The sequence below is a fragment of the Moschus berezovskii genome, chromosome 14, assembly GCF_049115385.1.
Source record: "Moschus berezovskii isolate FMDL1 chromosome 14, NW_MosBer_1.0, whole genome shotgun sequence".
Lineage (NCBI taxonomy): Eukaryota > Metazoa > Chordata > Mammalia > Artiodactyla > Moschidae > Moschus > Moschus berezovskii.
The window spans coordinates 40,603,944-40,631,506 of record NC_142473.1 but is presented as its reverse complement, the minus strand read 5'-3'; the positions used below and the strand labels follow the sequence as shown (position 1 = coordinate 40,631,506).

The 27,563-nt window shown below is 37.5% G+C and overlaps 1 protein-coding gene across 32 annotated transcripts in view; it reads right to left on the bottom strand.

The window, feature by feature from the left end:
- The window catches only part of SOX6 (SRY-box transcription factor 6), a 734,686-nt gene that overhangs the window by 220,326 nt on the left and 486,797 nt on the right, over nt 1-27,563 (bottom strand). For all 32 annotated transcript variants that reach the window (XM_088843068.1, XM_055423307.2, XM_055423317.2 and 29 more), the window contains 2 exons: nt 4,173-4,345; nt 1,308-1,376 (listed from right to left, as the gene is read on the bottom strand). In XM_088843068.1, the coding sequence (XP_088699194.1) occupies nt 1,308-1,376; nt 4,173-4,345 (242 nt within the window). The remainder of the gene's footprint in view (nt 1-1,307; nt 1,377-4,172; nt 4,346-27,563) is intronic.

Sequence of the window (27,563 nt, the reverse complement as noted above, 5' to 3'; positions counted from 1 at the left end):
AATACTAATCCCAAGGAAAGGACTAATATAATTCAGAATATAGTGCCCCAACTAAGCTGAATAATATATCCCAGGATAGAAAATATCTACAACAACCAAGAGAAACCCAGAGGCTGTGGCGGGTACATGTAACTCTGGGATCAGTATGCCTGAGGTCTAATCACCAACCAGCTGCTTACTCCAAGGCTCTCTAGAAGTCACACACCCACCTATGCGCATATCCAAAAAAGGAGATCACTTCCCTTACCTATGTCAAATAGCTGTTAGTTGAATTACTGTTAACTATCTAACGGAATAACAGAAACCAGAATTCTTTCTCAGGCCATTGTAATTATGATCTCTATATTGTGTTGCTGCTGCTGCGTCACTTCAGTCGTGTCCGACTCTGTGTGACCCCATAGACGGAAGCCCACCAGGCTCCCCCGTCCCTGGGATTCTCCAGGCAAGAACACTGGAGTGGGTTGCCATTTCCTTCTCCAATGTGTGAAAGTGAAAAGTGAAAGTGAAGTCGCTCAGTCGTGTCCGACCCTTAGCGACCCCACGGACTGCAGCCTACCAGGCTCCTCCATCCATGGGATTTTCTAGGCAAGAGTACTGGAGTGGCTTGCCATTGCCTTCTCCAATATAGTCACTAGCTGTCTGTTAATGAAAGAAAAAGCCTATATTGTGTTACCCTGCCACAAAAAAAAAAAGAAAAAGAAAGAAAAGGAATAAAGAAAAAGAAATTTCTAAACTGTGTTACAATTACTCAAGAACAAGGTTTTCTTCCTTTCTAGACTATAAGCTTCTTGAAGACAATTACTAATCTTTATATTCCTTTCAGCACCTAGCAGAAATGCAGTTAATATCTAAAAAGGAACAAATTAATTATTACCATCGTTTTCCTAGATCATAAGATTTTCTCATAATTGGCCCAATCAGGCATCCTAACAAGCAAATAAACATAAGCTTCTACCCATGATACTATCAGACGGTAAAATACAGAGCAAGTAATTTTGTGGCAATAAAACTAGCATGAGTATGCCACCTTGGAAACCATTATGTTTTCACTAGGTTGTATTAGTCAAATGGCAGATAGTAAAAAGGTGAGGTTTATCCTGCTTATGCATCACATCAGAAAAGAATGCTTAGACTTCCACCAAGTCAATATTTCCTACATCCACTTATACAACTGTATACAACATCCTTGAATAAAAACCTTATTGGTGCTGTTTATAAGAGAAGGGTGCATTTGCAGCATTTTAAATTCCATTTTCAAGGAGGAAAGTATCTAAGTATAATCAGACGAGAGTAATAAATACACAGACCTGGATCTGTTGTTGCAGGAGATTAATTTTGTGCTGCTGTTGCAGAAGTTGCTGCTGTTGTCTTGCAATCTATCAGAAATAAAATTTCATTAAGTTAAAATGAAATGCTTACACCTTTGCCATTACCTGAGGTACATCTCCTGGTATTACAAGAATGTTTTACTGTACTTCTAATATGAAAGAATTCCTATAAAATGAGAGAGGCAGAATCAGAAAGTTGGAGAGAAGGGAAATATTTCAAACAGGTGCCATCTCTCTGCTAACCCCTAAATCTTGACCTGTACTTGAAAACTACCCACCTTGTATTACATTTGTGAGCAGTTCATCTATATCTTCACTGGTCATCTAGAAAGAATGGGAGTTTCAAAATCTGATCCTTGGAGAATAAAGACAGTGAAAACTCTGGCTACATGTTTCTGAGGAGCTTAATTTGGATTTAAAAAGTAAAATCCATAAGCAAAGACATGAAAGAACTTTCTATTACTTACAATATGGCCTACTTTGGTGAGACCTTTCTACTTTAAAGATTTTTAGAACTGATAATGCTTACAAATATTGTCAAGGGAATGTCAAAAGAAAAAAAGCAGCAAAAAGCAAAAACTTTTATCTTTTTTCTGCTGATGTAATGTGTAACGTACAAAGCATTTTTTAAACAAACAAAATTTCATATTTATTCACATCTTTTTTACTGCGATGAGTTAGTTTTATAGTACAGGATCCACATATAAGTTTTGTATTCCCTTGCTTCATCCAACAAATTCAACATCTTAACATGTCATCTGGTCTATAAAAAAAAACATTAACCACTTAATGCAAGCCCCATTGAAGACTGAATCTTCCCCTCAGGAGAGCAAAGAACTTCTTTAGGATAATAGTGTTTACTATAAAACATGAGTTAGGTGTCAGGCTGCTTATTACCTCAAAATCTGAGCTGCTGGAGCTTGAAACTCATGGGAATGCCCCTTAGTGATAACACACTCACTGCCAACCTAGGAAGCCAGAGAAAAAAATGGCCAGAAAGCTCTTAGGATGACTTGGTTTCATGACGCTTATAGGCAAGAGTTATGCTCTCCCTATTTCTTCTATATCCAAAACATTCTAAAATGGATAGTGTTGGAAATGAGTGTGAATTACCCTTCAGCTGTATACTTCCTGAGTCTTTTTGATATTTTAGCCTAGAGTAGAGGGAAATACCCAAATTACATTCCTTTCAGCAGAAGATGACAAATAGTAGTCTGCCCCCAAATATGGCTTAATGGTTTCTGGCGATGACTGGTTCATACTAGAAGTCATGATAAAGCTGCCCCTAACATAGGCTACAGTTTAAGAAATGGGACCACTCCTCCCCAAAGCTTTATAAGCAAAATGGAAATAGTATTTAATCAGGATGAAAAGGCTCACTCTGTTTACCACCATTCAAATCAGAAATGGACAACTCTGCAACTCTAGGTATACATGCTGGATCTCTGAATATTTATTTCCTCTTAGCAATCCAGTGAAACACCGCTAGACATCTAATATTGATGGTCCCTCCTAAATGATAAAGTGCTGCATAGAAATGCATCCAAAACACCACAGTGCAATTACTATCATCCACTCTAGACGTATGGGTTTGACACAGTGAAGTATGGTACATAAGCACCATGTGGCTCAAATTCTGAATTTTATTTGCCAATCGGTTGAGCTACATGCTCGCTTCATTGAGCATGACAACCTAGTTTTAAGTGTCATTTAATTTTCATTTTGAAATATAATTACAAAGTGTTCACTGTAAGATATCACTCGTCTGCAAATGTGTCAAGATTAATTTGTGCTAGCTTATTCACAAGTGTCAATAGTTAATTACTGTGTCATCTCTGGATGGCTAAATGACATTCTAACTTCTGATTTTTTACAGTGTTCCTTTATGTTATTTTCCATTAGGGGCTGAGTCCATATTCCTACATGTGGGCAAATATTCAAGCATATAAAATACCAGACGTCACAACTCATTAAAATCAACAGAGCATATATTGCTCTATATACCCCTATAAAATACAGTTAACTGAAAAGATAATTCCAGTAATAATGTCAGATTCCTAAAAACTGCACATTAATTTGGATCTGTCTGATCTAAAGCATCAGGGACTACTCTATAGGATCCTTGTTGTTAGATTAATGTACTCTTATGAGACAGGAAAAACATTTGGGAAAGTGATTTATTTTTTAAAAGATACACACTTAAACTTTGCTATTTTTCTTCCTTCTCATGTCTAAATCAATGAAGTCAAATTCTTCCAGGAGCCATGTGTTAATTTGTTTTTAATGATTTACCTATGCTAAAAGAGAGTGACCATATAATTTATCAGCCTAGCCAGGACAACTCTCACAGGTGGAAGAGGGGAGTATTAATAATTACTCTGGAAAACAGACATTAATCAGAGCTATTCTGGAAAAACTGAGATAAATAGTCACCCTAGCTTGAACCAGTAAATTGAAAGATTCTCAAAGTTTTTCTAGACCAGGATCTTCTTTCACTGGATGAGAAAAGAAGTCCAGAGAGAAGCGATTTACTCATGGTTAAGCTACACTGGGGATATGTGATACCTAATCTTTACATGAACAAGTATCCCTGAGTAATTAATCAAATCCAAATGTTCTGGAACAATGTTATCACTTCAGTTATGACCAGCTGCTATTACGCCTTTCTTTGTCCTCCACATATCCCCTCAGTATTCTCAACGACCCTGGATTTCCAGAAGGCTTCCTCCTTCCCTTGTCTTTTTTTTAGGAAGCCTTATGACAAATAAACCAATCAATGTGATTACTCTCTGAGTTTGGCACATTCCACATCTCCAGTTCATCAGCTCCTTTTGCAGGGCTCACCTGTTCTTGCTGTTGGCGAGCAAGGTCCATTTGCTGCCGTTGTTTCTCAATTTGTGAGGCTGCCAGTTTTTTCTGCTCATCATGCGCTGCCAGGAGCTGCTCCCGTAAACTGATCAGCTGGGTGATCATGGTAGAGAGCTGCCGTTCTTTTTCTGCCAGGCTCTCAGGTGTGCCTAAAATGGAAGCGAAAAGACATCTCACAAGTTCGAGAAAATTCTGAATGAATTGGGGAAGTGAGTGGGTAGGCAGGTTTAGAAAGGGACTACTCTAAGACACAAACATCTGGGACAATAAATGGAGGTCATTGTGAGTGCAGGAACTCTATGGAGTAGCAATGGAATGAGCACTATTGTTAGTCATTGCCCTGCCAAGAAAAAGGACTGTTGCCAATAAATACTCACTCTTCCCTCTTGTTCTTTAAAACAAAACAGAACAAACTACACCATTCTCTCCCTTTCACCACATTCCCCTTCCCTCTCCACCCAAATCTATCTTGTGAAGCTAGGAAGTAAAAGTCAAGTCGCTCAGTCGTGTCCGACTCTTTGCGACCCCATGGACTGTAGCCTACCAGGCTTCTCCATCCATGGGATTTTGCAGGCAAGAATACTGGAGTGTGTTGCCATTCCCTTCTCCAGGAAACTTATGCTATTTAGTACCAAAGGTTAGAAACTGTAGGTTGTATTAATATTCTATAATCACCTCTACCCTCAATTACTAACAGAGAATCTAAGACATACTAGGTACTTAACAAATGTTATTTCAGTACTTTTCTGATCACTGCCCACATAAAATTTTTCTATCGTGTAAAGATCTATCTCTGAAGCTTAGAAGTCTGAGGTCTCTCTTGGCTATGGGACCGGGGACAGAAAGAGGAAAAAAATAAATAAATAAAACTGTCTTGCCTCAGGTGACAATAAAACTGATTTTTTTTCCCTCCTATGAGGGGATGAACCCCAAGTTCATCCTTAAAGGCAAAAATATTGCTTGGGGAGCTCAGTCACCCCTTTGTCATTTGTCATTCTTCAAAGGGAAAAAACACATTCAAGGTTGAAAAGGTTGCAAAGGTTATGATGTCACTGCACACTTACGGTATGCACTAATGGTGCTGAACAGTCTATTTATGGGCAAATTGCACAGCTCTCCTAAGTAAAGGGTACAGAATCCTTTTGTGACTCGAAATTAGAGCATTTTACTGTAGCATAAGATAAGAATTTCAACCCTCTGTATTTGAGCACACAGGTTTCATTATGAAGAAATGATCTACGCTTTGAAAGCTTTTCAGGAAGATGCCACCAGCTGTCAAAAGAGATAAAGGTTGCCAATTTTTGTTTGTGTGGAAGAGGAGACTTCAAATCTCCTTATGAAATTCCCCTCATTCCTGCTAAGAAAACACCAGGACAATCTGAGGAACTGAACATATTTTAATTATGAAAGGACCTATTTTTTGATTGGGCCCATGGGAAAAGGGAGCCTTCAAAGGTTGTTGGCTAGCCCTTACTAATATATGATTCTCACAAGGTAAGACCTGACATCAGTTGAGAAGCTACAATATTTAGGATTACTTTGGTATTAGTGCCAATTCACGTTCTTAAAAATAAATAAGTAAACACATAACTAAATAAACTGTCAATATTCCATAATCCTTAAAATTTATTGAGCTGAAAGGTGGCCTAAAGTCAAAATTAAAAGAAAAATAAGATAGTGAAATGATATTAGAAAATGTACTTCACTGATATGGAAACAAATTCTGTATCTCAAAGACTGTAACCAGTTGTTCTTTCTATCTACTGAGTGTTTTTTTTTTTTTAATGAATTTTTATTCCTATTCCTTAAATAGGAATTTAAGCCTGGTGAAAGAAAGAACTTCTTGATCCAAAAATATTAAAATACAAAATCAGGTTCCTGGAGCGTATCATAAAATCTCTTCCACAGTAAAACAAGCTCAACTAATATAGATGTTAATGATATATAGGAATGAAGAGGTATAAAACAAGTATGAAATTTACTTACTCATTTCATTAAACTTTAATTAAAGAATATTTTCTGAATCTCAGGTGCTATATCACAAGGGTACAGATACCATAGCAAGAAAAAGCAGACAGAGTTTCCTACTCTCACCCTCATCAAGCAATCACACATAAAGTGTAGACTACAACTAAGTAAGAACTATAAACAGGACAGACACTTGCTGGGAGGTTTAACCAAGTCTGGAAGGACCAAGACTCAGGAAGGTATGCCTGAAAAAGTATCAGTAATAAGTTAACAGAAACATGAGGAATTAACTAGTCAGAGTTGGAGGGTGGTCAGGAAGCTTTTCAGTTGGAGAAAACAACATAGACAAAAGACCTGTGAGGTGCCCGGTGGTGGAGAGTGTCAGTGTGTGTTCCAGAAATTGAAAGAAGGTAGTAAAACTTAGGTAAAAACAAACAAAAAAACAAAGGAGAGTATAGTACTAAATGAGGCTGCCACTGCTGCTGCTAAGTCACTTCAGTCGTGTCCGACTCTGTGTGACCCCATAGATGGCAGCCCACTAGGTTCCTCTGTCCCTAGGATTCTCCAAGTAAGAACACTGGAGTGGGTTGTCATTTCCTTCTCCAATACATGAAAGTGAAAAGTGGAAGTAAAGTTGCTCAGTCATGCCCGACTCTTAGCGACCCCATGGACTGCAGCCTACCAGGCTCATCCATCCATAGGATTTTCCAGGAAGAGTACTGGAGTGGGTTGCCATTGCCTTCTCCGAAATGAAGCTAGAGAGGTAGGAAAAGGTCATACCATTCAGCTCCTTACAGACCGTGCTGGATGAACTTCATGTTTATTCTAAGAAAATTTCAAAATCACTAAAATATTTTAAACAGATGATGTGGGCATTCTGGCTATAGTGTGGAGAATAGTTTGGAAGTTATTAGAACAGATAAATGGGATATATGCACATTTTATTATATATTTTTTGTATGTAACAACAACATTCTGATTTACCTGTAATTTTATTGCTATACCTACATCTTGATGAAGGTGAAAGAGGAGAGTGAAAAGCTGGCTTAAAGCTCAACATTCAGAAAACTAAGATCATGGCATCTGGTCCTATCACTTCATGGCAAATAGATGGGAAACAGTGGAAACAGTGGCTGACTTTATTTTTCTGGGCTCCAAAATCACTGCAGATGGTGACTGCAGCCATGAAATTAAAAGATGCTTACTCCTTGGAAGGAAAGTTATGACCAACCTAGACAGCATACTGAAAAGCAGACATTACTTTGTCAACAAAGGTCTGTCTAGTCAAGGCTATGGTTTTTCCAGTAGTCATGTATGGATGTGAGAGTTGGAATATAAAGAAAGCTGAGCACCAAAGAATTGATGCTTTTGAACTGCAGTGTTGGAGAAGACTCTTGAGAGTCCCGTGGACTGCATGGAGATCCAACCAGTCCATCCTAAAGGAAATCAGTCCTGAATATTCATTGGAAGGACTGATGCTGAAGCTGAAACTCCAATACTTTGGCCACCTGATGAGAAGAGCTGACTCATTTGAAAGACCTTGATGCTGGGAAAGATTGAGGGTAGGAGGAAAAGGGGACAACAGAGGATGAGATGGTTGGATGGCATCACTGACTCAATGGACATGAGTTTGGGTGAACTCCGGGTATTGGTGATGGATAGGGAGGCCTGGCATGCTGTGGTTCATGGGGTCGCAAAGAGTCGGACACGACTGAATGACTGAACTGAACTGAACATATATGAGATGAGTTAAGAAAACACTTACTGGACACTGGTAAAGTTACTGTGCCATAATTCTTTGTTAATAAAGAAGAGCATTCACAGGAAGTTTGGGGCAAGGACCAATACTTGGATCTGGCAGTTAGATTCCCCAGTAAAGACTGGAAAATTTTCTCTTCTCTCCTAGGTTAAACTACATCTTTTCAAAAACCTTTAATATATTTCCCTTTCTTCCCTGCAAATGAAACATAGAAGCTGAGGATAACATATAAATGGCTTCTTAACCTCTTCTGTTCAAGGTGAAGCTAACAGGTCCATAAATGAATAGATGCTTCCAATACTAATAGACATGTATACCTGAATTAATAGAGAAACACCACTTAACTGAATCTTTTTACAAATCAGCATGCTACTCAAGTTGTTTAATTGTAAAAATTCAATGATATCTAAATAACTTTTTCATTGACCTTAAAAAAGATACGTGTTTAAGAAGAAAACAAGCCACGATCAGTATATTTAAATTGAAAAGTTAGGTGCACATATAAGGCTATTGTTATCTTATCCCTATATTTGAGAAGCATGTATATATTTTGAATATGTGTGAGTGGCATGACAAATGCAGTTTGAATGAAATACAGTAGTATAACAAATCTAAAATTGCTCCTGAAATGGGAAATATACATGTGGATATATATGTATACACACACACATTTTAGCCTATACATTTAGATAATGTAAGCTCTTGCTGCTAAGTCACTTCAGTCGTGTCCGACTCTGTGCGACCCCACAGACGGCAGCCGACCAGGCTCCGCCGTCTCTGGGGTTCTCCAGGCAAGAACACTGGAGTGGGTTGCCATTTCCTTCTCCAATGTGTGAAAGTGAAAAGTGAAAGTGAAATCGCTCAGTCATGTCTGACTCATAGCGACCCCATGGACTGCAGCCCACCAGGCTGTTCTGTCCATGTGATTTTCTAGGCAAGAGTACTGGAGTGGCTTGCCATTGCCTTCTCCAAATGTAAGCTCTTATATAACGTAAACTGATTTCTAGTTATTTGGCTTAGTGGTAAAAGAATCTGCCTGCTAATGCAGGAGGAACTGGAGCTGCCAATTCGATCCCCAGGTCAGAAAGATGCCCTGGAGAAGGAAATGGCAACCCACTCCAGTATTCTTCCCTGGAGCATTCCATGGACAGAGGAGCCTGATGGGCTACAGTCCAGAGGGTTGCAAAGAGCTGGACATGACTGAGTGACAGCATGCACATGCACAAACACGTATATAGGACTATACATATATATGCGTGTAGTCATTTTCCTGTTCTATACCCATTGTATTTGTTCATATGTAGTGGTTTAAACTCAAGTATTTAAAGTCCGTGGTGCTGGATTTTTGTTTTAATTAAAAGCAACTTTGTATGCAGATATAATAAAAATAATATGAAGTCTAAATCACACTGACTAATCAACCTGCAAACATGAGTTACTTCATCTCAAAAATACTAGTTTAATTGAACGTGAAACTTTGCCATAGCAAAGGAACTAACAACTGCCAGAGTTGTTTAAAAGTAGACAATTTAATAAGACGTAGTGGGGCAACCTAACTACATATTAAGGAAGGCAAATGACCCTATAGAATGCTCTTAGAAGGTAGCCTAACTCTATGTAGGAAATCTTGTCTTAAATTACATTTTGGGGTTTGATCAAATCAACTTAGAAAAAAAGTAGATCGGATCCTGAGGATCTGCCCAGGCCAGCAGAGGTCATCAGTAGCTGCCTACATCATCTGTTTCTCATCTCCAGGCTGTCTTAAAATGATTCTTAAAACCACTGCCAGAAAATAGTCTCTCCTTCATAAAAACAGAAGTAGTTTCATAAACTGAAAAAAAGGAACCAGCAAAAAAAGCTTCCATACACAGCTTCTCTACAAGTTAGGGCGCCTGCTTTTATCCACTATCACACGCAGAGTGAGCATGACACTCTCTGCTGTAAACCTTATTCTCCAACTGGAAAGACAATGCAATAGGGTTTTTGTTTTCTGTGTGTGGTTTTTTTTTTCATGGGGTCGTCTTTATCCCCAAACCACATCTGTCTTGAGTTTCTCTCAGCTTAGTCAGGTGGATCAGTGCTCCCCAGGGCCTGCTCCAGCTGAAGTATTTTAATTTGACTAAACACCTGATTTATTTTATCTCTCCGATGAGAAAGGCAGTTTGTCTTAATAGAGCCTGTCAGCCCACAGTCCCATTCACAGCAATTTACAGGCAGCCAGGGACGCTGAAGAGAAGAGTGCCGTGATTCTGTATTTTATCCTCCTCCAGAAAGCACCTAAAAGCAGCTATTCACTGCTACTGCATGTGGCATTTTAGAACTGAATTAGCTTTTTATTCAAGTAACTACACTTGTTGTGAATAGCTTATCTGTAAAATTGCTACATTCACTACTGATTTTATTAACCTTTGGCTCTATCACAAAATGGTCTTCAGTTAGGAAAGACCTTTAAAATTGACACATTTTTTTTCTTAGGGGCCTCTATTCCAGTGACTTCAGATTTACTGAGTTTGATCCATTGAATTCTTTACCAGTTCTACTTAAAATTTTGAGTCTCAATAGGAAGTCAATAGTGTGTAAATAAGGAAACACTTTTCAAAATGTAAATACAGCAGCAATTTCCCTCATCAAAAGTTTTCAAATACCATCTTTCACCATAACAGTTTCAAAATCAGCCCTCTAGCCTTTTTTGGTCATAATCAGAAGAAATTGAAAAAAAAAATTAACTAAAACAGACCATTTATTTTAAACTTTACAAAGTATAACTATCTGTCCCTAGGTACAAAGCCAATAGAGAAATTCAAAATAGATGGGAATTTAGGTAAAATAATAAGACAATTAAGACAAATGCCTTCTTGAAGTTCAAAATTTGTTTTTTTTTAAACATCAGCTCCTAAAAGTTAGTATCACAATCTGCTAGTTAATTTTGCCCATGTGAAATATACATAATTACAATCAGTGGTGCTAGAAATAAGACTGGGCATTGGGAAGTCCCTAAAGATTCCACATCTGGATATGGGAGGCACCTTGCAGATAGCACTTTAATAAATGGATGTGCCTCACCTCTTTTACAATATTCCCCTATCTAGGACTTTTAAAATATAAAAATCTTGAACAGGTCACTCTCTTAATATCTGTCCTCTGAAAGTGGATCACTGCTGTATGGTGATGACTAAGTTTTTTCTAATGAGAAAACCCAGAAATAAGCACAATAGTGGAAAGAGAGACAGAGAAAATTAGAAATATGAGGTGGATTGGTAGAAAAAGAAATAGAGAAGGCAGAAGGGGAGAAACTAAGAGGCAAGTCGAGAGAGAGGGAAAGAGGACAAGCAAGGACAGCTAAATTAAGCTTTGTGAATTCCTCCGCATGTTTTTTATTTCTTCATATTTACAAAATGAGGGGTAGTAGTGTTAAAACACAATGTTTACCAAGTCAAATAAAATGAATATTAACAAATTAGATTGGCATTATCTAGAAATGTGTCCTAGCATATTTAAAATAAGACTTCTACCTAACCATTCTTCTTTACTGGATCACATACTACTTTAATATAGTTAATAGGACTAAAGAACAAAATTACAAGACGTCTGGGTATGAACAGTGTGTCTGGAATGATGGGGAGAGGTGGCAGTAACACTGGAGTGGACTTCTGATAGATATATACTTTTCCACACCAATCCTGGAAAGGATTAAAGAATTTAACAATAATTCCAAGCAGCATCAATCACAGAACTCAGTCAACAATCCAGAAAGATTTTAAATTAAGTTGAAAAGAAAAGCTCTTGAGAGTCAATTCTCTGGTTAGTTCTAAATGTTTTTTAATGGACATTGTTTGAGAAGAAAGACAAAATACAATGCTAGTCATAAAAGAAGGCTGCATTTGATCTTTTCTGCCCACAGGTAACCTGGTTAAACTGCGGCATCTCAAACCGCAGCCTCCTCACACATCAGATGGGCTGTGATGTCTCTACTTCACAAGCTCAGTCCACCATTTAGCACTGGCCTTTTTGATACAGCGTTCTTTTAAATGTCACAAAATAGAACAGCAAAAAGTCAACAAAAATAAATAGAGTAAGCTGAAGAAAATAACAGTCCGTCAGAAGGCCCCCTGATAAAAGTTACTTTGTGGTGACTGCCCGAGAAAGGAAGCCCTGTCCCAGTATACCAGCAGCTAATTTGAGTTCTGAATCCAACAGCAGTTTTAAAAGCTTTCCACTCTAAAGGGCCCCAGTGCATCATAAAGATAAAGGATTTCAGTACAAAACCACCACAAAGACCTCTATTATCTTATCAGTCTTTGGTTACAACAGCTGAACCAATATGACTAAATTCTGAATGACTTTTTTCAAAAGAGTAAAATACTGGAATTCCTTTGTTTTCCCATCAGTCAGCTATTGTCATTGCTCCCATATGCTACTATCCACTACTTAGTAAATAAAAAGTTTCATAAATGCAGCTATTGTGCTCTTAGGAATCACTTAGGGACCACTACACAGGAAGTGTGGCTCATTTATCGAGGTACAGGCTGATTTTTTTTCTCACCCAATGTATGAGAATTTTCTTCTTAAAATGTAAACACTCACTTAAAATATCATTAAAATTTTACTGTGTATGAGCAAGAGAAGGACACCCAGCAACTCCTAAATTAAGTTCAACTCTCCTGTCTATTCCAGGCACACTCACCTCTCCTTCAGTTTCCTCTCTCTAGCTGCAAAAGGAAGTCTATTCCTGGATCAACTGAGGTCTATTCATGTCGCAGATCCCAAAAGAGTAAGAACAATCCATGGAATTCTGCCATCTAGGCTCCTAACCTCACAGCTGGGTCTTTAGCCCATTGTGCTTTATTAGCTCATCCTTTCAGGGTCCGGAAATGAAGGTATCCTGAAATATCTCCCCTTCAGCATGATATGCTCTCATCACATTACTGTTCTCTATGGATAATAATTGGTCAATGGCTACATCTTCACAATTCACACATACAAAGAGTAATTTCTGATCTTTCATAAATGCAAAATTCTTTGGTCCTTTGGGGGAAAAAGTAAAAAAAAAAAAAATTAATATTGCCAACAAGCATTATAGGATTGGCTCTTTCTCCAGAAGCTCCATCAGAGTTAGAGGAAAGGAAAATAAGGATTAAGAAAAATAAACCAAGGTATTTAACAAAGTATTGTCTTAAAAGATTTTATGTGATAGCTAATTTAATCATCATTCTAAGTGTTGCAGGGGCTTCCTTGGTGGTTCAGATGTTAAAGAATCTGCCTGCAATGCAGAAGACCCGTGTTTGATCCCTGGGTCAGGAAGATCCCCTGGAGAAGAGAATGGCTGCTCACTCCAGTATTCTTGCCTGGAAAAATTCCATGGGCAGAGGAGCCTGGTGGGCTATAGTCCATGCGGTCACAACTCTGAGTGACTTCTGAGTGACTAACACAAATGTTGCATTATTTTCATTTCACAGATGAAAAACTAACTACTAAAAGTAAACAAATTTGACCAATTCAGACCATTTGATCAGATTTGAATTCACGTCTTCTGATTCTTAATCCAAGGAAGTCTGGAAAGCTAGCTATTATATCTTTCCTTGCCGCAAACTTAAAATACATTATAGGAAATTTCTAAAAGTTAGGAATAATGCTCTAAGGGACCTAGAATTTTAATACCACATAAGGCTTCAAAAGTGAATGTTGTGGCCAGTTAGCTCAGTTGGTTAGAGTGTGGTGCTAATAGTGGGTTTGATTCCCTTATGGGCCAGAATAACTTTTTGGGTTTCCCTAGTGGCTCTGATGGTAAAGAATCTGCCTGCAATGTGGGAAACTAAGGTTCGATCTTGGGTCAGGAAGATCCCTTAAAGGAGGGCATGGTAACCCACTCCAATATTCTTACCTGGAAAATCCCACGGACAGAGGAGCCTGGTGGGCTATAGTCCATGGGGTCACAAAGAGTCTAACATGACTGAGCAACTAACACACATGGCTTAGAAATATACAATTTCTTAGAAAGGGTTTCTTTACAAAATGAGAAGCCTATCTTTTAATAGGCTAGGCAATTAGAATACCAAAAAGTTGAGCAAATTGAACTTTGATACCTTATAGATTAAAAACAGATCTTGATATTACGTGATATACCTGGAATTACTTAGGTAATTAGCACCTAGCCTGGCAGTCAAGATCCTCTGTTATGTTTATTCTCCAAACCTATTTTCCCTTAGTCCCCTCAATGAGCATATGACTTCCTGGTTCTGAACAAATACAAGATTATACAGACAATGACATCCCCAAATACTCCAGATTATAACGCCCATGAAAGGGTGAAAAATAGACTCAAATATTTTGCACATCAAGGGCACTGTTGTCATTAAGTACAGTGTCTCTGCAGGCTGGAACAGTAAGTTGCTAGCCAAGAGGAAATCACCTGGAGAAAACTAGTAAGTGTTCCTAGCAAGGTCTGAGGAACTTCTCAAATCCAGCTAAGTCTTAGGACAGTTGACTGTATAAACACACCATATACCTTGCCCATTTCTACACTGTATTTATGACTTGTTCAGTGTAAATTAGGGGACCCTTGCCCTAGCCTAATGTGCCTTATTTTACAAAGATAATTGTTTAAACTTACATAGCAAGTGCTGCACTCAATATGCCAGCAACTACGGAAAACTAAGCAGTGACCACAGGACTGGAAAAGGTCAGTTTTCATTCCAATCACAAAAAAGGACAAGAACAAGGAATGCTCAGGCTACCACACAATTGCACTCATTTCACATGTTAGCAAGGTAATGCTCAAAATCCTTCAAGTGAGGCTTCAACAGTACAGGAACCAAGAGTTTCCAGATGTACAAGCTCGATTTTGAAAAGGCAGAGAAACAAGACATTAAATTGCCAACACCTGTTCAATCACACAGAAAGCAAGCGAATTCCAGAAAAACATCTATTTCTGCTTCACTGACTACAGTAAAGCCTTTGACTGTGTGGATCACAACAAACTGTGGAAAATTCTTAAAGAGGTGGAAATACCAGACCACCTTACCTGCCTCCTCTGAAACCTGTATGCAGGTCAAGAAGCAACTGTTAGAACCATACATAGAACAACAGATTGGTTCCAAATTGGGAAAGGAATACATCAAGACTGTATATTGTCACCCTGCTTATTAACTTATATGCAGAGTACATCATGTGAAACGCCGGGCTGGAAAAAGCACAAGCTGGAATCAAGATTGCCGGGAGAAATATCAATAACCTCTGATATGCAGATGACATCAACCTTATGGGAGAAAAAGAAGAGGAACTAAAGAGTCTCTTGATGAAGGTGAAAGAGGAGAGTGAAAAAGCTGGCTTAAAACTCAATATTAAAAAAATGTTGGTTCTATTACTTAATGGCAAATAAATGGAGAAACAATGGAAACAGTGACAGACTTTATTTTCCTGGGCTCCAAAATCATTGCAGATGGTGACTGCTGCTGCTGCTGCTGCTAAGTCACTTCAGTCGTGTCCGACTCTGTGTGACCCCATACACGGCAGCCCACCAGGCTGCCCTGTCCCTGGGATTCTCCAGGCAAGAACACTGGAGTGGGTTGCCATTTCCTTCTCCAATGTGTGAAAGCAGCCATGAAATTAAAAGATGCTCCTCGGAAGAAAAGCAATGACCAACCTAGACAGCATATTAAAGAGCAGAGACATTACTCTGCTAACAAAGGTCCATCTAGTCAAAACTATGGTTTTTCCAGTGAGAGTTGAACCATAAAGAATGGTGAACACTGAAGAACTGATGCTTTTGAATTGTGGTTGGAGAAGACTCTTGAGAGTCCCTTGGACTGCAAGGAGATCAAACCAGTCAGTCCTAGAAGAAATCAATCCTGAATATTCATTAGAAGAACTGATGGTAAAGCTGAAGCTCCAATACTTTGGCCACCTGATGTGAAGAGCCAAATCATTAGAAAAGACCCTGATGCTGGGAAAGATTGAGGGCAGGAAAAGAAGGGGATGACAGAGGATGAGATGGTTGGATGGCATTACTGACTCAGTGGAAATGAGTTTGAGCAAGCTCCAGGAGATTTTGAAGGACAGGGAAGCCTGGCATGCTGCAGTCCATGGGGTCACAAAGAGTCAGACACAACTGAGCAACTAAACAAAAACAACATAGCAATTGCTTTATGCAGTGAAAAGCTTGATATATCTTAACTCATTTATTATTCATAACAATCCTGTGCAGTAGATCATACTGCTTTCTGCATTTCAAAGATGAAGAAACTAAGGCATACAAGGTTAAGGAATTTGCCTAAGTCTTAACCTATTAAATCTTTATATCTGAGATTCAAAATCAGGCGGTTTGGCCATAGTTTGTGTCCTTTTAATCATGATGATAAATGGAAAACGGGACTCCAAAATGGTCCAACTTCTCAAAACTACTTCACTCATCAGAAAGAGAGCTGAAATTCTCCTTATAATATTTTGTTTTAATGTAATGTTTTCTGGGGTCCTTAGGAAAACGAAAACTCACCTAGGGAAGTATCTATGGTATTTTTTTTCTTTAAGATGGCTCAACCCACAGACACAAAGCCCTATTGACCTTTCAGTCTGAGTCACAAAATGTCTACCATTGTTTGTGGTCATCTTTCACTACTGATTTAGTCTCTCACTCTCATACCCACTCGCTTTCTCTCCCTCTGATCTTATTTCCTCTGAATTCTAATCTCCTGGTGCTGATACCAGCCCCTCCTATCCCGTACCCCTCACCTGTATTTCTATGTGTCCCTCTACCAGATCTACTACGTGAACCTGGACTCTCAAATCATGGAATTCTGGCTTTTTTCAGGGGATGATGTGGTTGGTCCTCTGGCTTTTAGTGCCCTTTTTGACTCCTCTGAGAATCCCCTGATTCCAAGTCTGGCAAAATGAAATACATCCTTGACACAAATTACTTGATCAGCTATCTGCATAGCCCAGTCCAGACAACCAGTTTTACCTGTACTGTTCATAGGTATCAGAACATTCAAGTGGGCCTGGATGTTGCCAGTGCTAATAAGACTTGATTGGAAGGTGTGCTTAAATTTTTAAATTAAGACAAAATTGAACTAAGGGAGATTGTCTGTTTGGTTTTTAACATAATAATAGATAGTTCACAGTTTCCCAAATTACAATACTGAGTATCTGATCAGATAACAGGCCAGTAATACAGATCCCACCCATCACAAACTCAGACTGTGAGTGTGTAGAGAGAAAATGGAAATGGAAATTTTTATTCTAAAATTGCTGTTTCTTTGTTCTGTCGTATTTGATTACAGCTGGATAAATAGCATGTTCTTTTCATTCTCAATTTTGACTTTAACAATGATTTCTGTGTATGATAGGTGCTATCATCATCATATTATGAAAATATATTATGTTCAGAATGATTTTTTGAAGGTTATCTAATGTTTCCCATGAGAATGGACAATATTCAAGACATAAATATTAAGGAATGTCAAAGAAAGAAAGACAATTAAAACCTGGGTCCAGAAATGAGGCAAGGTCTCTCATTACAAGATGATTTTGAACATGTTGAAGTAGAACATGAAGAAAACAATTTAAAAAACATTTCTAAGCCTCTTAAAAATTAAACTAAAAGTCAATGTATGTTTGTTTGGCCTATAAACAAAATTAGCTTAATTACAAAAGGATGTCCTATTCTCACACTGGGACATTCCCTTACAAATGCATAGAAAGAGTGATTCAAAGCTTTAAAAGAGTTATGATCACCTTATTCAATAATTACAGGTTATAAATGGAATTTTAAAAGAAGTTTATAAAAATCATGTTTCTAATATAACTGTTAAATGTTCAGTTTTACAATTGTCAAACGAATAAAAATAAAGATTTTCTTTTTTTTTTAACATGAAGGCAAAAGCTAGATATATGATCCTGAGGCTGAAACAGGAAATTATATTAATATTTGAGCCTCATAGGAAATAGAATGCCACAATCAATGTAGTAGTACTGAAAAATAATCTCAGGAGTGCTGGACACGACTTTCTGAGAAGGCAACCAAAAGACAATTGCAATAGTTGCATTTAGGAGTGATACTTAAAAAGGTCTTTCTTATAAGAGATGATTATAACATTAGTGGCCCCAGGATAATTGCAGTGGCAGCAGTCTGGGCAAACACATAGATCTCAAACGACATCTTCCCTCCTGGACTCTCTTGGCTCCTCACCCAGGCTGAAAGGCTCTGCTGCAAATTAGATAAGCATCGTAGCGCCACTCATAATTCTGTAGAGAAAATTGGTGGGGAGGAAGGGCAAATGATAGACCACAATGGGTACTTCCTACTGTTAGGTCCTTAAGGGCAGGGTCTATGTCACATGATTCTCTGTGACAAAGCACAGACAGTGTGTATCATTTATTTTGTGCTGAGTAAAGTTAAAATGAACCTAATAACCAACTCTAAATCAGTAGTTCCCAGAATAGTTGGAGATAGGCAGCCAGAGCAATTAACAAACCAGATGCAATTGCTCTGAACTTCAGCAGTATTTGATCCAAGTCTGAGTTGCTTTCAGTTTGGTAACCATTGTAACTAACTGAATTTAATGGTTCTCCCCACTGTTATGTAAGCAGTAGAAATTGAATCCGATACAAAGTAAAGATAAATAATAAAATTTGAACAACTAAAGAAATCTAGATTCAGATTCAATAAACATTTTTAGAGCACATATGATAGTCCAAATACTTTCTATGTACTAGGGCTAGTACTTAGCATTCTTATCTGTTTCAACAAACTTGGGAAAATGAAGTGAAAAAGGTTAAAAATGTGCCCAAGATAACATAGCTTATAGTGAATAGAGCCATGATTGTAAGCTGGATGCTCTGATCTTCAAACCCAGACTCTTTCCAGTAAACCACAAATGTTTCTTAGGAAACAACAACAACTATTAATAGTTGAAGACAATGACTTCATACAGAGTCTTCAAGAAGTCCTTCTGTGTTACTTAAAAGTTAAATACCTTAGTGGTAGAACAGTGGTATTTAAAGGTAAACTAATTTATATGTAGAACCATTACAATTTAATATTATTTAAGTTCTTTTGGAGCTTCCCCGGTGGCTCAACAATAAAGAATCTGCCACACAATGCAGGAGACACAGAAGACTCGGGTTTAATCCCCGGATTGGGAAGATCCCCTGGAGGAGGGCATGGCAACCCACCCCAGTATTCTTGCCTGAAAAATCCCAAGAACAGAGGAGCCAGGCAGGCTATAGTTCATGGGGTCGTAAAGAGTCAGACACGACTGGAGCAACTGAACACAACACAGCAAATTCTTTTGAATAGTAAATGAAGTCTAACGTCTAAGGGGACTAAGTATATATAGATAGGTTTAAAAATGTTCTAGTCAGAAAATGTTGCACCTAGAAATTCAATTTGAATTATATGAAAATGATTTCAAGCAGTTCTATGAACACAAACCACAATTTAGAAGGCAGAATCAACTAAAAGGACTATATAAATTACACGGATTGAGCAATTCTACAGGAAACATTTCAAGAGAATTTATATCGTTTATTAACATTACTTAGGTCACTTTCTAACATCACCTTCTTCCAATAAAATTGAATTATATGTCAAAACAATAAAATCAGAGAACAGGGTCTAACTCTTAATTGCCCAAAGAATTGCCAAGGGAGTTATAGTTCATTGGCCAACTCATTTGCCTATCCTTATGCCACACAGGAAGCAACAGTTAGAACTGGACATGGAACAACAGACTGGTTCCAAATAGGAAAAGGAGTATGTCAAGGTTGTATATTGTCACCCTGCTTATTTAACTTATATGCAGAGTACATCATGAGGAATGCTGGGCTGGAAGAAGCACAAGCTGGAATCAAGATTGCCAGGAGAAATATCGATAACTTCTGATATGCAGATGACACTACCCTTATGGCAGAAAGTGAAGAGGAACTCAAAAGCCTCTTGATGAAAGTGAAAGAGGAGAGTGAAAAGGTTGGCTTGAAGCTCAACATTCAGAAAACAAAGATCATGGCATCTGGTCCCATCACTTCATGGGAAATAGATGGGGAAACAGTGGAAACAGTGTCAGACTTTATATTTTGGGGCTCCAAAATCACTGTGGATGCTGATTGCAACCATGAAATTAAAAGATGCTTACTCCTTGGAAGGAAAGTTATGACCAACCTAGATAGCATATTAAAAAGCAGAGACATTACTTTGCCAACAAAGGTCCACCTAGTCAAGGCTATGGTTTTTCCCGTGGTCATGTATGGATGTGAGAGTTGGACTGTGAAGAAAGCTGATCGCCGAAGAATTGATGCTTTTGAACTGTGGTGCTGGAGAAGACTCTTGAGAGTCCCTTGGACTGCAAGGAGATCCAACCAGTCCATTCTAAAGGAGATCAATCCTGGGTGTTCATTGGAAGGACTGATGCTAAAGCTGAAACTCCAATACTTTGGCCACCTCATGCGACGAGTTGACTCACTGGAAAAGACTCTGATGCTGGGAGGGATTGGGGGCAGGAGGAGAAGGGGACGACTGAGGATGAGATGGCTGGATGGCATCACCGATTCTGTGGACATGAGTTTGAGTGAACTCCGGGAGTTGGTGATGGACAGGGAAGCCTGGCGTGTTGTGATTCATGGGGTCACAAAGAGTCGGACACGACTCAGCAACTGAACTGAACTGAATCGATGCCACCAAAGCTCTTTTAGGAAGATGTCTTTTCAAAGTATCCTTTAGATGACAAAATCCATTTTTGGCTCAATTTCAAAAGCTGGATGGATGACCCTGACTGTGTCACTGTAGACTGATATAGATCAGTGTTTCTCGGTATTTTAAAATCTATGCCTTTTACTCAGGTTTCTCACCGTACATTTTGTATTTGTAGTTTTTCTTTTATACCTATGAGTTTAAAGTAAGTTGAAAAATTTTAAAGTGCTTATTAACTTGATAAAGCAATGTATTCTTAACATCTTATTGATAAATCTATAATGTATTTTTTAATTTCTTTTAAAAATCTTGATAGGTTCCTTTCAATGTATTTAATAAACTGTGATTCTAGCAGTATTCATTTATCCTGCACCAATGAAATATTTTATTTCATTATATTCCATGACCAAGTCAATTTACCTGATCACTTTTTTGATAATAATAGATAAACTTTTCTAAGTTACTCAATATGTCATTTTTAAAAAATTTACTATTAGCATTTCCCCAGCACATAGAACAGTTCCAGACACACAGTTGGTCTTCAATAAATACTTACTAAAAGGAATTCTATTATGTGAATACATTCATATAATTCATCATCCCAATTAGCCCATTTCTTAAATGAAAGGAGGCACTGTTATTAGTACATGAAGAACACAGGTGTAAACCAGGACAATTCCAGGTAAGCCAGAACATATATATATCCTGCTGCTGCTGCTGCTTTTACTGCTAAGTCGCTTCAGTCGTGTCTGACTCTGTGCGACCCCATAGATGGCAGCCCACCAGGCTCCCCCGTCCCTGGGATTCTCCAGGCAAGAACACTGGAGTGGGTTGCCATTTCCTTCTCCAATGCATGAAAGCAAAAAGTGAAATTGAAGTCACTCAGTCGTGTCCGACTGTTAGCAACCCCATGGACTACAGCCCACCAGGGTCCTCCATTCATGGGATTTTCCAGGCAAAAGTACTGGAGTGGGTTGCCATTGCCTCCTCCAATATATACCCTAATCATACATTATTCTTATTTAATGTCAGTTTTTGACTAGGTTGTTAAATAAACAGAACTCTATAGTTAATAAGCAAACTTTATAAAAATTCCATAATATGAATTTTATGTTGTTGGTAAGCTTGAAATCTGAATGTCACAATTCTACAGAATAAATAGGCTCAATTCTGCGCTATTGAAAGCATATCGAAACTGATAATAAACCCACTATCTAGAATAAACCTAACAATGTAATCTTGTTTCACAAAGTTTGAACAAATGCTCCCTATTTGTCAAAGTATTTTGAAGAGAAAATTTTAATTTAAGATTCATAGAAATAATCCATTTTCCATGAAATTCAATTCCCAATTAAGGTCATGCTAATTTTTCCCTATTTTAGAAGAGACAGCCTTATAATTTACTTAATAATCAACTAAGCAATGCAAAAATACTCACTTAAAAAATGAGAATATTAAAATATCTAAATCTCACAGCAATATATTACTACTTGCAATATATTATTACAGAAATATAAAATTATAAAATTTTAATTTTGATGGTAAGTACAATGGTGTCTTTCATATGTTGAAACTACAAACATAAACCAATAAAAAACTTATATGTGCTTCGGAAGAGTCTAAAGCCTTGGGTTATATAAATGAAGTAATGAAAATTATTGCAGAGTCCTATCTAGCATGAAAATAATAAAACAAAAATTTTCCCACTTTAAGTATAAATTTCAACCAAGATTTTGGAAATCTTGGTAAGATACAATTCAACAAAGATCATAAAAATCAATGGCCTTTTAATAAACTGCACAGGAAGAGTTCTATAAGAGAATATTATAAAATATACATGCGTACAATTATTCCAGAGAATTTATAGTTAAGTTTCTAAGATATTAACAGCAACATCATTTACCCAATTTCCTACTAATATTGCAAAATAAATAATTCCCAAATTAAAAGAAAAAACCTATATCTACAGAACTAAGCTTTGAGTCCTAAATTATATTTTAAAGCTTATACATAGGCAGATCAAATCAGACAATACCAATAGCTTTTAAAAGGAGGGAAGGGAAATTGAAGGTTCTAAATGAAACACAACTCCTACTTTAACCCCATGAGAGTGAAAGTCACTCAGTCGAGTCTGACTGTTTGTGACCCCATGGACTATACAGTCCATAGAATTCTCCAGGATACTGGAGTGGGTAGCCCTTCCCTTCTCCAGGGGATTTTCCCAACCCAGGGATCAAACCCAGCTCTCTCTCCCTCATTGCAGGGGGACTCTTTACCAGCTGAGCCCCAAGGGAAGCCCAAAATACTGGAGTGGGTATCCTATCCCTTCTCCAGTGGATCTTCCCAACCCAGGAATCGAACCACGGTCTTCTGCATTGCAGGTGGATTCTCTACCAACTGAACTATCAGGAAGCCCTTAATCCCATAAATAGCTATATTTAATAAAATATAGTTAATTACTAAAGACTAAGGACTGATGATAAAGCTGAAATCCAATACTTTGGCCACCTCATGCGATGAGCTGACTCACTGGAAAAGACTCTGATGCTGGGAGGGATTGGGGACAGGAGGAGAAGGGGACGACAGAGAATGAGATGGCTGGATGGCATCACCGGCTCGATGGACATGAGTTTGAGTGAACTCCGGGAGTTGGTGCTGGACAGGGAGGCCTGGCGTGCTGTGATTCATGGGGTCGCGGAGAGTCGGACACGACTGAGCGACTGAACTGAACTGAACTGAACTGAAAAGCTTATGTCAGAATGTCTATTAAGTTCTTAAATGTTTAGCTTGTATAAGGTGGGTAGATCTGAATAATAACAATGTTTCAGCTAATCTGTGCATGAAAATAAGGCAGATACAATAGTAATCAAAACAACCCAAAAAGTACTAGAAAGATTTTCACATAGGCTAGAGTTGTTGAAACTTAAAACCACCTTGTATGGTAGCTATTTTTATCATCAGCACCAATTCATAAATGAAGGAAAACACACAGAAAGGACCCAAGATTTACCTAAAATCACAGTCAGAACTTAAACCCTAATTTCAAACCTATTTCCCTTTTCTCTTCAAAACTGTTGATCCTTCTATGCTGATATTCTAGGAACAAATCATCTCACCTTGAAGTTTCACAGCTTTAGTCAGCATCAAAGTAACAATGTGATTATTTTTCCCAGTTGAAGCCCCAGACTGATCCCATAGGCTGGAGAACTAGAAGAGAGAGAGTATGTATGTATGTTTGTGCTGTGTGTTTGTGTGTGTATCCGGTATGAATATGTAGTTATAACTCCAAATGTGTTTCCCAACTTGAACATAAAACAAACAGTTGTTACAAAGCTTACTTCATATCTGAGCTTTTTAATGGGAAAAAGGAAGCATTATGAAAGAAAAAAATCTTGTATTTTTCCCAGCTCACTTTTTTCCCCAATTATTTTCCATCACTGGTTCTACCACCATTAATCTACATCTGAAGTTGATTTTTCTAAATTTTATCTATTAAAAAATAAAGTGAAATGTCTTCTTAAAAGTATATTCATGTATACAACTGTAGATTCAGAAAATCACTGTTGTAAAAGAATAAAATAATTCATTCAAATCCTAAATTTTATGATTCAAGAAGCTGAAAGCCAGAAGGGGAAAGTGAACTGTTGTCAGACAATTAATTAGACAGTGGCAGAGTGAGGAATAGAACTTGGAGGCCCTCATCCTCAATTCTGAATTCCTTCCACTATAACACGCCACCTCTCAAGAAATCAAGTGAAATACAGTATCCTTGGATTCAACCAACTAGGGACAGAAAATATTCAGAAAAAAAATTTCAAAAAGTTCCAGAAGGCAAAACTTGAATTTTCCCCACTAGCAATTATGTTGTATTTGCAACTATTTACATTGTATTCAGTTCAGTTCAGTTCAGTCGCTCAGTCGTGTCCAACTCTCCGCGACCCCGTGAATCACAGCACGCCAGGCCTCCCTGTCCATCACCAACTCCCGGAGTACACTCAAACTCATGTCCACAGAGTCGGTGATGCCATCCAGCCATCTCATTCTCCGTCGTCCCCTTCTCCTCCCGCCCCCAACCTTTCCCAGCATCAGAGTCTTTTCCAGTGAGTCAACTCATCGCATGAGGTGGCCAAAGTATTGCAGCTTCAGCTTTAGCATCAGTCCCTCCAATGAACATCCAGGATTGATCTCCTCTAGAATGGACTGGTTGGATCTCCTTGCAGTATAAGGGACTCTCAAGAGTCTTCTCCAACACCACAGTTCAAAAGCATCTATTCTTCGGCGATCAGCCTTCTTCACAGTTCAACTCTCACATCCATACATGACCACGGGAAAAACCATTGCCTTGACTAGACGGACCTTGGTTGGCAAAGTAATGTCTCTGCTTTCTAAAATACTATCAAGGTTGGTCATAACTTTCCTTCCAAGGAGCAAGCGTCTTTTAATTTCATGGCTGCAATCAGCATCTGCATTGTATTAGGTATTGTAAATAATCTAGAAATGATTTAAAGTACAGGGGAGGATATGCATGGGAGAATACGCACAGATGATACACAAACATTATCTATTTTATGTAAGGAACTTGAGCATCTTCAATTTGGAAGGTGGGGTGGCCCTGGAATGAATTCCCCTACCCCCTACCCCCACCCCCATGGATACAGAGAGAGGACTGTAATCTACTTTAAATCTCTTTCAGAAGATAGTTGATTTCAGTATTTTCCTCAATCCATTGAAGAGGCAACATTGATTTATTTACTTATTTTAGCATATTTTCAATTCCTCAAGTCTATCATGTAATCTAACAATGAAATCCTGGTCAAATGACAGTAGCAATCGATAGGAAAATACTTTAAGAAACACAACTTGTCCGATGATACTGACTTTCACTCTGGAATCTCAGTATGTGAGTTTTCACATGTGCTGGTTTAGGGAGATTGACCATAGTTCAAAGGATTCTTTTTCAGAAATAGCAAATCAGGATATTTTATAGAGAAAATAGTTATATATGAACTTTAAGACTTCAGTGCCCACCACTGATCAAATACTATGGGCCACAGGAACCTTTGCATTCATTTCACTGGGCCATGTATTTGAAAATCTGAGTGCCTGAGGAGTTCTGCAGATACTATTTTCTTTTAAGTAAGAACAAGAGCCATATAAAGAACACCAAGTTCCTTAGGAAACAACAACAACAAAAAGTGATTTAAAAAAAAAAACAGTGGCATTCTGGGAGTGTAAAACAATAGAAATGCAGAAAGTTAAGATTTAACAGACAAAATGCTCAAGCTGAGGCCAGATAAATCACATAAGTGTATAGTATTTAGTGAGGGTTTGTTGTTTGTTAGTATACAGAGAATGACAGAAATAGAAAAAAATAAGATTCAAATAGTATGCTGCTCATAGTTTGCAAGGTGTTTAATAAGAGCTACTAGAGTATATAAAATTTTTATTGTCTCTGAAGTTGTATAGTGAAAAGAGACTGGAATGTAAATTAGAAGACCTGGGTTCTAGTTTTACTTTCACCACATATAAATAGTTCTTTGGGTCTCCATTTCCCCATCTGTAAAATGAGAGTGGACTACATAATCTGTAAGGACACTTCTAGTGATGGGTTATAATTCTAGAAATGTTACTTGAGTGTAGACTTTCTGAAATGTTAATATTTTAGAAAAATAATTCAATCTTGTCTATATCTGTTATATCATTAATATCTTGGTAGCATGAGAATAATCATTTATGTTACTAAGAAGAATGAATACAAACATATCGTCTATATAGTCATTAGGCTAACATTTTATAAATACATAAATATGTTTATATATAAAACACAGCACTAACTTTTTATTTTTATTTCATTATTTTTTAGTTAATTTTGAGAGTAAACTTCACTGAATTTAAAGAATCTTTTTTTTTTTTACCATATGGGACTTTGTAATTAATGTCAACTTAGCCAGAAAATTCACTAATCTATAAAATAAATTTTTATTTCTTTATGTTTACAAAAGAAAAGACCTCTAACCAGAATAAAAGCGGAATACATAACTTGAAATTACATCATTCTGTAAATGAGGAGATAAAACTTTATTTTTGACTTATCACAGCTTTATTTGTAAGTTTACTGAGTTTTGCTTGTATATTTCAATAATACATTGAGGAAGCAGTATGGTGAAGTATTTAAGTTCATGGACACTGGAGCCAGATTTTAAATTTTTAGCTCGACCATTTCCTAGGGCTATAATTTTGATGTTATTGATTTCTTTTTTTTTTTTTTTACTGTATCACTTTGCTATACACCTGAAACAAATACAACACTGTAATGAAATATAGTACAATATAAAATGAAAATAAGTAACAGAACTTTGGGGCTTTACACAGAGTTAGAGTTCCTATCAGAGGGATAACAGCACCACAGCCACACTGAATCCTCATGAAGGAGGCACACGAATGACTGAATTACAAAAGTTACAGTAATGAGAGCTGCTCCCTTCCCAGAAACTACAGCTCACAGAAAGCTAACAAAGGCATGAGCTTTCTTATAAAATTGGAATACTAGCAGGGTGTTGTACAGACCAAATGAGTTAATACAAGTTAATAAATATGAAGCACTTGGAAAAGTGCTTTCACATACCACTGTTATTTACAGTTTTAATCAAATATCTATATCAGAATCCATTTCAAACTCTATTTAACAGTAAAGAAAACAGTTACATGATTTAGAAATATGATGATTTATTTTATTCTAAATGTTTATTAAAGTTCTAAAACCACATATGCTTTCATTGACTATAAGATGTCACTTTATTCTAACTTCCTAAAAGTTGAAAATTCAAGCATGGTAGATAGGATCATGTCACTCTCCCACTTCAACTCTTCAAAGACTCTTCTCTATTAAAGTCCAGACTTTTAAAAATGGTTTGTATACCCTTTCATGATCTTTCCTTAGCTTGTCTATCTAGCCTTA